The sequence below is a fragment of the Curcuma longa genome, chromosome 10 (assembly GCF_044706935.1).
Source record: "Curcuma longa cultivar G26 ecotype Majalengka, Jawa Barat chromosome 10, ITB_CL_G26_1.1, whole genome shotgun sequence".
NCBI classification, from domain to species: Eukaryota; Viridiplantae; Streptophyta; class Magnoliopsida; order Zingiberales; family Zingiberaceae; genus Curcuma; species Curcuma longa.
In genome coordinates, this window is record NC_133870.1 from 5,015,679 (window position 1) to 5,028,358 (window position 12,680).

The 12,680-nt window shown below is 37.5% G+C and overlaps 1 protein-coding gene and 1 pseudogene across 3 annotated transcripts; both read left to right on the plus strand.

Annotated features, from left to right (window-relative positions):
- The first annotated feature begins 690 nt into the window (after positions 1–690).
- On the plus strand, positions 691–5,612 carry LOC141836167 (BTB/POZ and MATH domain-containing protein 1-like; annotated as a pseudogene).
- A 2,204-nt stretch (positions 5,613–7,816) lies between these two features.
- LOC141836572 (putative protein phosphatase 2C 35) lies at positions 7,817–11,875 on the plus strand. Of its 3 annotated transcripts, none has more exons than XR_012602462.1 (6): positions 7,817–8,785; positions 10,603–10,734; positions 10,821–11,043; positions 11,129–11,193; positions 11,289–11,352; positions 11,443–11,875. XR_012602462.1 is itself a non-coding variant. In XM_074724079.1 (5 exons), exons 1-4 carry the CDS (start codon positions 7,817–7,819, stop codon positions 11,143–11,145), a joined length of 1,341 nt encoding a protein of 446 aa, XP_074580180.1. In that variant the 3' UTR covers positions 11,146–11,193; positions 11,289–11,875. The 3 variants fall into 3 exon arrangements, 1 of the variants encoding a protein (XP_074580180.1); XR_012602463.1 differs by having other exon boundaries at positions 11,289–11,342; XM_074724079.1 differs by having other exon boundaries at positions 11,289–11,875.
- Positions 11,876–12,680: the final 805 nt, after the last annotated feature.

Sequence of the window (12,680 nt, forward strand, 5' to 3'; positions counted from 1 at the left end):
ACCGTAGTTGGGGATCGAATTGTGGGTCTCTGGATCATAATTCGAATGTTCTATCATTGCACCATTGTTCCAGGGACTTTAGATTATAATAGTTACCATGAATAATAGAAATTTATAGAGTAATAATTATAAAATTATAATTATTATATTTATAATGATGAATTGAATAATAATATAAGATATTTTTTGATAAAAAAAATAAAAAAGAGCCTGTCTTTGAAAAAATTTTTTCTGGATTTTGTCCTTTAAATAGACAGTAATTGAATCCCCAAAACAAACCAACCCCTTTGGTGTCGCCATTCTCTTCTCCCAATTACTTCTCTCTCTCCCTCTCTCTCCCCCCTCGCTATCGGAGGTTCCTTCTTGCTCTTAGCCCCCACGGGCGGGGTCAACTGGTCAGGACATGTATGCTTGCAAGAAGAAGTCGGCGGTTCGAGGGTCATTGGTAGCAATTGTGATAATATCAAAATCTGCCATGTACAAAACCCACGACTAACATGTCCCTGGCCAGTCCGCATTGATCGTGATTTACCTCCTCACACAGATGGTCGGGGGGCCCGATCCGTTGGCGGATTCCAACCTTTTGCAAGAGGAGGTTCCTTCTTGCTCGCATTGAGGTTCCTTCTTGCTCGCATTGGAAACCCTAGATAGATTCCGCCTCGATCGGCTTGGATCTCGCGCTTCTCGCGGATGGGTGGCGGCAGGGTCTGCAGGGGATGCTCCTCCGCCCGGCCTTGTCCACCTTGTCATCGCCGTCGCCCCACGCGGCCTCTCCGTCCGAGACGGCTTCGACGTCCGTCACTGACACCGTGAACGGATCGCACCATTTCAAGATCTCCGGATACTCGCTGCTTAAGGGGATTGGCGTCGGCAAATACAGGACGTCGGACACGTTCACCGTGGGGGGTTGCGACTGGGCCGTCTACTTCTACCCCGATGGGAAGAGCGGGGAGGACGCTGCGGCGTACGTTTCTCTGTTCATCGCGCTAGCTAGCGAGGGGACTGACGTCAGGGCGCTGTTCGAGCTGACGCTTCTGGATCAGAGCGGGAGGGAGCGGCACAAGGTCCACAGCCACTTTGGAAGGAGGCTTGAGAGTGGCCCCTACACACTCACGTACCGAGGCAGTATGTGGTGAGTTTGGTTGATCACAAGCCTTGCATTGCTTTTTAATTTTTGTTTGTTCTATTGTCGAACTTATATCTTGAACATTGTTAAATTACTTCGGCGCTATACGCTATCTTTACTTGTCATATCCACTTGTCATCTGGTGCAAATTGGCTCTTTGCTTTAGAGGTCATGGTAGCTGTAAAAGATGAGCATGCTAAGATGCTGAGTTGATTTACTAAAAAGATAAAATAGAAAGATAAACAACTATATTGACAGCAATTGGGTATACCTCCAATAGCGATAAAATGAGAAAATAGGTTGACATGACATAGATATGTTCAAACGACATCAATATATTCCATACTCTGAAAGGTTAGACGGTGTAAGGGATAGAGTGTGACCAAACAATTGTAATAATGAATGATTTTATTGATTGAAAAATACAAGGGATATAACCTTGAATAGAACTCAATCGAGGGATAAGCTTCATGTTGGTGGCCACTGTAAAAGTTCAAACTTCCAATTAAATATTGTAGTGATTTAAAGAAACTATATAATTATTGAGGTGGGTAATGAAATGGATTCAGCTGATAGATAAGGTAATATTCTGTCTCTTTTGTTTACTTTTATTCATTTTGTGTGCACGTTAAGACTATATACACGTTTCTTTAAAATATAGTATTTTGCAGGAATGCACACTATGGATGATTATCACAGGGATGTGGTTTTCTTTGCACAGGGGCTATAAGCGTTTTTACAAAAGGACTGCTTTAGAGACATCAGATTACCTTAAAGATGATTATCTCTTAGTTAATTGTACTGTTGGTGTTGTTAGATCACAAACTGAGGCACCCAAGATCTACACCATAGCAATACCACCTTCTAACATAGCACAGCATTTTGGTCAGCTTCTACAAAGTGGAGTGGGAACTGATGTGAGTTTTGAGGTTGATGGTGAGATATACAATGCTCATAAATTGGTGCTTGCAGCTCGAGATCACCTGTTTTCAGGGCCCAACTTTTGGGTCCAATGAAAGACAGGAACATGCATTGCATAAAGGTTGAAGATATGGAAGCTCCAGTTTTTAAGGTAGCCTATTCTTGTCTACTCTCTAATTGCTTGTTTGTTCACATCTTTACCATTTAACTTACACATCATTTGCCAGTGTTGTCCTTGACCTAGCTTCTTTTATTTTTCTTTTTTAAACTTAACAAACTCTTTCTTGGACCATAGTGACAGAATATCCTTGTCTCGTTTCATATCTCTTAACTTTCATGCTCAATAATGGTGGTTCACCTCATAGCAAGCTTATCCTCTCTGTGCTATTATTATCAAATTGAAAGATTTAGTCTAATTTGATTTTGATCTGTCATTGCTATACAATTGCCACAATTATGCTGAATGTGAATGAATGAATTTGTAAAATTTTCTGATGAAGATTGAGACCCATACTTATTTGACATGTAGACCAACAACATATTTTCATTTGTTGGACAATGCAAATATACAACCTGTTAGTACATTGAAAAGAAATTTATATGATTAATAAAATATCTATTTTTTTTATATTACATTAGTTAGCTGAGTGATTAGGACTTTGTTACGCCCTTACTTTATTTTTGAGATAAATGATTAACCTATTAACTTTAACATGGGATAATAGCTAAGTGTCTTGTGTTTGAATCCTGCCAGTTTGCAATATACAAAATAGATACCCTATTAGTTGAATTAGTTTACATGTATGCTTCAGCTAGCCTAGTTCGATTCTTGACCCATGAGGTACTGTTAATAAGCTAATGCATAGAGATTGCCCTTTCAAAAATAGTGAAGCTTCTGGGTAAGTTGTTAGCCTGTTAACTTTAACAGCGGTTGTACCATGTGTTTTAGATACTTATGTTACATCTGCTACTATAGATATTAAATTTGGGGGATGTTAGTTTTGATATTGACTGCTTTACTCATCTGCATATTGTTTTATTTATTTATTTCTTCTATTACCTGGCTTCTGCTAAAGTTCTCATTGTGTCAAACAGAAAGTTACCTAATCTCTTTATCGCCAATGAGGTGACCATTTTGTGCCACTCAATCCATTCCCCAATCTGATTCATTCAATAAGACTAAAACATGTGTTGGTTTATTACTTATATGTCAACTGAAACATCTGCATAATTTATGATGTTCAAGGATTTGGTAGATATATGGTGAACAACATTTATAGGACTTTCCATCAGTAGAGAGTATGTAGAGGGCTTGTTTGCATGAGTAATCTTCCTGTAAGAAGATGAAAACCAACACGTTGTTTGTAAAAATGTTGTATGTATCTGATGACTCATATGAGCTAGTTGGAATACTTTATTATTTAATTAATTGGTTTGATCATTTCTTCAAACTTCAGTGATATTATCTAGTTCATGTCTGGAAGTTGGATCAAATATGCAAGATCTGAGTGAATTGTGTGATTATAAAGATGAAGCCTCAGGAAATGTTTTCTTACAGTGTGTTTTCTACTACTTGAGTTGTGTGACTGAGTGCTAGACGAAGTTACTCAAGTTGTAAATCACCCCAAACTTAAACAAAATCCTTATCATACTTTAATTCTATATTACAATTAAAAAGCTAGTTTGCTAATTGACGAGAGTAGCAATGTTAGCGTCAGATAAGTGATATTACTAGAATAGTAATTTATTGAATTTATATAACAATCAATTCATAAAATTAACAAGTTCGCAGGAAAATGCACATATGAAAAACAAGTCATTTCACAATGTTAATAATGAGGTTTCTGAAAGGTTACTTAATTGAGGAAATTCTCATTCTAGTTGTGTATCCTTTCAGCGAAAAGAGAGAAAGAAGGTAAAAATAAAAGGTGGGAGATTAATATCCATTATTTATTGGGTTGGAAGGAAGATTGAATGAAAGGCAGTTGCTGAGGCGTTTTGCTTGGGACTGCTTTGCTTGGATGCTGGGTGACCCTCTTAGAAACTGGCTAATGTGGACCACCTAGGCTTCATAAGTGTCCAGGCCGTCTACTTAAGGTGGTCTTTGCGATCCATTCTGTGTAAGGGAAAAACTAGTTTCTGTTATAAGTTATTGGTTCATTTAATAATAAAAAGTAACTGTAATTCTCCCCATTAGTCCATCTGACCACCCTTGTTTAATTAGTTGTTGACACAGTTGTGTCAAATTTAGGCTCTGATCTAGCTGGCTGATGAATGAATTTCAATAAGATTAGGGATTAGATCAAACACTTGCACATCATATCTAACCCAATTAGTAAATTGTTACTTGCAAACCATTCTCTTAATGCATCCCGTTGAATTGCTTCCTCTGAATATTCTTACCTCATATTTACAGTTCTTTGGTTGTTCCATCTTATTTGAGATACTTGGACGACTTGAACCTTATCCACATGCTCAGTTATCACCTATCATATGGTTTATTATTTTCAAAACTAGGATTATCTAGGAAGACTTAGGTATTGAAACTTTAGGGCCACATCATTTGTTTCTGCAGTTGTATTTTATTGTTTTGCTATGATAACAGAGACCTTGAATGTTCTGCATCATCTTTATAATGTAAAGCATCGAATTCATTTTCCATGCATGCAAGTGTTTTTTGCTAGTAAAAGAGAATATCGTAACCAGTTTCACTTCATTTCCTCACTACTTTAGCAAGATTGATGTACTAGCACACACCTGATTATGGTGATCCTTCAATTGAATCTTCATAACTTGGTATTTTTATTGTCAGGCTCTACTTCATTTCATATATTGGGATTCTTTACCTGACAAGGAAGACCTTGCTGATCTAAACATGAAATGTGCTTCTACTCTAATGGCTCAACATATGCTTGCTGCCGCAGATCGCTATGCATCGGATAGGCTTAAACTGCTATGTGAAGCAAAGCTGTGTGAGGATGTTGCCATAATGCCATAAATACCGTGGCTACAACTCTAGCACTTGCTGAACAGCATCATTGTTTTCAGCTTAAATCAGTCTGTCTCAAGTTTGTTGCATTACCCGAGAACTTGCGAGGTGCAATTAGTATTCAACCTTACCGCTGATTTCATAATCCCATCTTGAATACACTAATTCAAAATTCTAATCGTGTTGTTTCCTTTTGATAAATTTTGCAGCCGTGATGCAAACTGAGGGGTTCGAACACTTGAAGGTCAGTTGCCCATCTATTCTATCTGAACTTCTGGAATACGTTGTCAGAATCGGAGAAAACTCTGTAGGCTATACGAAAGATGCCCTCGACGGCAGCGATGCAAATGGAAGGCGTGTGAAACCTCGGTTATAATGTCGCGGCACGATGGACTCGCCATTGTCAAAAGCTCATTCACTATTTGTGAAGATTGTAAATTTTTGTTAACACTTAAATATCCTGGGTTAACTCACTCCTGCCTCTTGTACCTCTTTATTAACCCCTACCACGGGAGAGCCAAACTGAGCTCTGTCAAAAGTCTCAGTTAGATTTCCAAATTGTAACCTAAGGAACCATCGTTGTGGAAACTGCTTGATGTTAACTTGCTGCATCCATCTGTCAGTTCATTTTTACTCAATTATTTGCACAGAAAGTTACTGGTCATTTAACAGTTGAAATATATTGGTGAAATGATGAGTGATTCTAGTGATCTTGGTTAGTGATTGCATGCATTCATGGACCCAAACGTTTTGTTAAGATTTATTTAAAATTAAGTCAGAGATTACTAAATGTGTACAAAATTTCGGCAGTATTATAAAAAAGGCAAAAATCAAGAAGTTTTTTTTCTTCAAATTATCAAAGGACTGCTTTATGTTTATGTTTAATCAAAAGAATGTCATCTGAATTGTATATAATTATTCAACTACTTCTTTTATTTTACTATTTAATCGTTGTATAATTATCTAATTACTTTTTTAATATTGATAATATTGTTATCTTTCATCTAATTTTTTTGAATCCATTGGATTTATTATAGTAGTTATAAAATTTGTTACAATATGAATTCTTATTCACATTATAATATTAGTGATTTTCGTAGTTATTATAACAATTATAGTAGTAATGTTTTTTGTAACTATTATAATACTTGTAGTAGTTATGTTTTTAGTAACTACTAAATGTTAACAGGGTTTTCCTTAATTAGATCAGTGTTTTCTCTAATTAAAAGTATGATTTTGGAATAATGAACTTAATAGGTCCATTCCTTCAAGGTTTTTCTCAATCTTCCCTTCAAAGAGGTGTAATTTCTTTAATGAAATAGCATCTAAAGTTTCTTTTCCTATATATATATGTTGTAGAAAATGATTAATAAAGGTAAAAAATTTCTTACTTTACAAAAAAAAATGATAAATCCCAGTCAATCTCATGGACTCAATCCTTGGGGGTGGCCGGCCCGGTCCCACGGAAGTTTTCCACCGACTACCAGAGTAAATCAGGAAGTGCATACGGCAGCCAATTCAGATGCCCAGTATTCTTTGATTGCATTCCCCATTTGGAAGAAAATTCTTGCAAATACGCCGTAGCTGGGGATCGAACCACGGATCCTTGGGTCACAACTTGGATGGCTAACCGTGCACCATTACCCCGGGGACAATTAAAGGTAAAAAAATTCTTACTTTCAAGATATCCTTCGAAGAGGTTCAGTTCTTTATTTGAAATTGCATTTTAGCTCAGTTTTCTAGGATTTTCTGAATTCTCTCTAATTTGGTGATTTTACTATTTATTTTTATCTAAAAATGGAATTCCATTGTTATCATTTTCCTTTGGGGATTTGGAAGTTTTTCAAAATGGTGTTAATTTTATTATAATTTTTTGTTCTAAAAATCTCATTTCTTCTAAATTCTTGAATTTCCCTTGTGAAAAAGGTGTTTTTTAAATTAAAAATATATATTATATTATAGTAGTTATAGTTTCGTAGTTATTATAATATGAATTAGTTATGAAATCATAATTACTATAATGTGCTCGACTAATTTAAGATTGATGTGGAGAAAATAATATTGAATAGTATTAGAGAATTTTGAAAAATTAAAGTGTTTTTTTTAGTTTTACCCTTAAAAAAAATTACAGGCACTCGATTTGAGTGATTAAATGAGTAAAAAATTATAGATTTCTCTTTTTCTGTAAAAAAAGTGAAATCCGCTACTCCAACGGTCTCACACGATCGGGTCCACGATCATGTGTGAGGAGATAAATCGAGAAACTACAATTGATCATGACGAAGAAGGGTATTATTTGACTTCATCGAGATTCGAATCCTTATCTTCTTCTGTAAGTCTGCTCTGTCGTAATCAACTTAGTTATGCCCCGAAGTGAAAAAAAAATTACAGGTTCCTTATGTTTGATAGTGATGTCGTTCTAAGTCGTTCTAAGTCAAGGCAAAAGGATTCATTGGCTTCCTTATTTTTTTTAATGTTTTTGGAAAAAGTATTTGATAAAAAATTACAACGAAAAATTTCAAAAAAAAAATTAAAAAAAAAATAAAAAAAACAAACAAACAATCAAACAAAAGTCGTCAAGGTCTGACCCACAACAGAAGGCTCGTTCCTTCCGCACACATGGATTGTTGGGCCATTCTCCCCCTTCTCTTTCATCGTGTCAAGCCGCCACCTGCTCCGTCGCGGTGATCCTTTTGAATGTGATCGAGCCTTTTGCTCCCCTCGATCGATCGCTCGCTGCCATCTTCGCGAACGATCCATTGCCTGACAAGTTCCGAGACATGGGCTGTGTGCAGGGCACGGACCGCGGCGGCTCCGAGTGCTGCTGCTGCTGCTACTACAATCCCTCCTCCATCTCCACCGACGGCGCCGGCGAAGGCGCCGACCATTTCGGGGTCCATGAGACCGGCTTGCCGCAGGGCCTCCTCCGTGCGTTCTCGAATCGGGCTGGCCCGGGCGGCACCGTGCCCGTCCCCTCCGCCGGCGTCTGCCTCCGTTTCGCCTCCCTCACCCAGCGAGGGCACTACCCGGACTCCCTAGACCGCGCGAACCAGGACAGCTTCTGCCTCCGGACCAACTTCCAGGCCAACCCTGACCTCCACTTCTTCGGCGTCTTTGACGGCCACGGCCAGTTCGGTGGTCAGTGCGCCGAGTTCGTCCGCGACAAGCTCACGGACTTATTGGCCGGCGATGCTCGTCTGCAGGATGACCCCGTGAAAGCCTTCCATTCTGCTTTCGTCGCCACCAACTCCGCGCTCCACGATAGCGAGATCGACGATTCGATGAGCGGCACAACTGCGATCGCAGTCCTCGTCAGCGGTGATACTCTCTATGTTGCAAATGTAGGGGATTCGAGGGCGGTGGCCGGAGTTCGGATTGGGGGTTGCGAGGTGGCAGAGGAGTTGTCCAGTGACCAGACGCCGTACAGGAAGGATGAGTATCAGAGGGTGAAGCGGTGCGGTGCAAGAGTGTTGTGTGTTGATCAAGTGGAGGGGATGATGGATCCCGACATCCAGAGCTGGGGCGATGAGGAGGACGGGAATGGGGATCCTCCAAGGCTGTGGGTGCAGAATGGCATGTATCCGGGCACAGCATTCACTAGAAGCATTGGAGACCTAACGGCCGAGAGCATTGGGGTGATTGCAATTCCAGAGGTGAAGATTGTGAAGATTACACAAAACCATCTCTTCTTTGTTGTAGCAAGTGATGGCATCTTTGAGTTCCTATCCAGTCAAGTGGTGGTCGATATGGTAATAGTCTTTGCATAATTCTATTTGCTTCATGGTCTCATTGTTATTCGCTCTTACTATTCTCTTCACTACCATATATCAATTGACAACTACTGTGCAAGTTCCAATTCCCTACTAAAATGGAGAGCTAGCTTATCAGGTGAAGGTCTGAATGTAAGGACTAATAAACCCACATTTTGATACTATGATACTAGTCTTGAACTTAACGTTGGTCCTTCATTATTATTCCTCACCACATTTGTCAACTTCTCTGGTTCAATAAATCACCAACTCTTCTATTGTTTCTGAATTATGTTTTACATTAAATTGCTCTGAGTAACTCATTTAAAAATGGAAAAGTAAGAAGGACTTCCTAGAAGCAATATGTTACTTCATTTTGAGGTATTAAAGGAGTGATCTTTGGGCAAAAGATGTTTGGCTTCCTTCTATTATAGAATTTTCTACAATTATTGCAACAATAACTAATTCTGGCTACCAGCCTACAAGACTATTTTTAATGTTTATGTTATTTGAATTTGATGCCGTGTATAGAATATGCACCTTTTCCACCTAAAGGTACATGTGTTGAATATAAGAAATACCAATAGAAAGTTTATCATGAGTTTGACTAAAATGGGTAAAATAGCAGAAATTATAAATTTTAGTAGCATACTAAAATGTCTCTGTCGTCATTGATATGTTTGCTTGTGATAATTATGATGATTGCATTTTTGATGCAGTGTGCATAATATATAATGGTATAAGCTCAAGGCATAAGTGCTCTGACTAAATTTCAACTTGTGATTAATCCATAGAGACAATAGAAAATAAAATTGACACTCAAAAGAGTACATGCTAAAACACCATTGACAAATTCCTTAATAACATCCAATATCTTTTAGCTTTCGTCCTCTTTTTTCACAGAGAACATAGAAAACCTCCTATTGCTTGAGCAAATATAAGGATATCCTAAGGGTCTTATTGTCGTTCACTCATTTTCTTTTTCCCTCTTCTTCTCATTTCAATTTTGTATCAGATTATCCAATATGCAGGCTTGGCCTTATATGCTACATTTAATTCAACTTCCATAATAATGAACTTAATGATTTCTAGATCAGTAGGCGACATTTTTACCTCATATCACATGCACTTTGGTTAATGTTCACTGGGAAAAATGCCCAAACTTCAGGCTTCCATTTCCAATGCAAATATATATTAGACGACAAGCAATTGCTTTTACATTTTGATATAGGTTCAGAAGGAACTCTTATTTGTGCTCTGTGCAATTTTTCTTAGATTGGACATAAAGAGCATAAACAGTTATCCTTGACACAATCCTAAAAATAGTGAATTTGGTAGTTGATTTGTCATTCATCTCAAAATCATAAAGCGCCCAATTAGGCTTTGTTTTCTATATCACGATTTCGTGATCTTGAATCAAAGAGATCACTGGCCTTGAATCATCAATCTCAAGACTTTTTTATGTTATGGAAGAAGTTGAACTTATAGTAAAGACAGCCATGCAAGTATATATGTCCATGTCAATTCCTCTTTTCAACAGAACATGGATATATACTTAGTTACTACATCAGGCCATGTGGTCCAACTATTTGGTGGCTGGCTTCAATCAATTCGTATATCTTTCTATAGATCATCAAGATGTGTATTATATTTCCTCCAATATTTGGAAAACTGAACAGTTTCTCTTTCCCACATGTCAGAATCTGATTCTAATACTATTGGCTATATATATTTGCTACAACTTGTGTATTGAAAGATTTCAGTTAATTACTATTTATAGTTTCAGTTCTTCCATCTTAGAGTCATCTTTCCTTCAGGTCTCTAGATTTTCTGATCCTCGGGATGCCTGTTCAGCAATTACTGCTGAATCTTACAAACTTTGGTTAGAGCATGAAAACCGTACAGATGATATAACAGTTATTATTGTGCATATCAAAGATATGGAAGATGTAAGTTGACTTTGTTTTGCCTGATTTTTGTTGGATTTAAACTTTAATTCCTATGTTAATTTTTTTTTAATTCAATCTTCTACAAGAATGCATATCAGTCAGATTCCCTAGTAACTCTGAAAACCATTCAAACCCGTAGCAATGCTGTAAGTTCAGAGGCAGTGAATGTTGAAAGGCACACAATTACTTCACCCAGTAACAATATACAAAAGGGCAGCTCAGACCTGAAGTCGCACCGCCTTGGATCAACAGTAAATCCATGCAATGCACATTTTGTAACTTCACCCACGCGCTCTGTTCATTTAAATGGTACACTTCTGTTCCTTCAACCATTCCCCATTATTTCTTTTCCTTTCCTAAAGTTTCTGGTTGATCATTTTTTCTGCTATCACAGTGACTAATCCAGATTGACTGAAGCTACATGATACACATTTAATTCCTCTGACCTCTACATTGCTGGTATTATTTGGAAGCACTATAAGTTGCCAATGCTTCATACTTTCTCTTGGTTAGTAGTTCAAATGATTCATGTTTCGCTGTTATGATGCATACAGATCATTGTTGTGAAGGAATTCTACTATGTTTAGCTCCTCTAAGTCGCTATACCGGTCAGCAAAAGTACTAGAAAAGATCCTATGCTTTCCTTTCACATAATCCAGATTAAAGAACTTTGCATCTTCATCTTGGCACATGTTGTTGTCATTGTAGACCATTTTGTACATGGAACTTTGTGATGTCTTCCACCACACAAGCAAAGGCGGCAGAAACACTTCGTGCAATACGACAATCCCTGACCTCTTCACGATTGGCATCCTTGACGACCGGCTAATTCTGTTGCAGATAGGATCAGCGAGAAGAATGCTTACAATTGTTCAAGGGTCAGAAGCTGCCATGTAAGGAATCAAGGGGAATTTGCAGAATGACATGGGTAAGATATCGACTCTTGAAACTTACTGCAACTGATAGAATTTAAACTGGCTGTTGTATATGAATTGTAGTAGCGAAGAAGTTTCTTGTTTTTGGTCTTTGTTCATGAATTCTGCAAGGATTTGTTATGGTAAATGAACTGCCTGGAAAAAAATAATTCTGTGCATGAAATGATAAGTTCTACAAAATGAAATTTTAAGGTGTAATGTATACTATACAGTTGTTGGAATATCATTATTAAGTAATGATGCTTTTAACCTTTATAAGTGCCTGCTAAATTTTGTTTCATATAAAATTGACCTCCCTAATGATATTTCTATTTTTTAAATATATTTTAGCACAATAATTTTATTGTTCATAGCAATCATTATGTAGTTTTAATTATCTTTACAACAATAAGGTCTAAAAACAGTATGTTACCAACAAATTATATATATATTTCTGAATAATTCAGGTAGATGATCCGATTAATCTTAGAAGAGATCGATCCACGGAGTCCAGGTGTAATATGTCTAGGTGAGATTTGAATCTTCGTTGCATCATAGTCGGACATATTTATCTCTTTTGATAAATCTATGGAAGAAATATTCATGTAGAATAGCTAAACATGTTTTTCAACATCTTTACAAATAGGGTGCAAGCAGTTTTACACGGTCGGTCGTATGATTATTTATGAAGAGGTAAATCGAAAAATTATAATTGGTCACGATGAAAAAGGATATTGTGACTTCGTCGAGATTCGAATCTTGTTTACTTTAACAATTTTATTTTATTGTGACTAATTTAACTATGTTCAGGGGCTAAAGTATAAGTATCCTTGTCCTAATGATAATTATGCTCATAATTAAACACAATTAAAGGGTGACTAAGTCACCCACTTTCACGTGGCATGACGCTGAAAAGGCGTGTACGAGTACCAACAACGCTTAGCCGGCCGCAGGCTGCGTGAAAAATTCGACCGTTGCCTTCCTGCCCCTATACAACTAATTATGCGACTGCTACTTTTTTGAGGAAAGAAG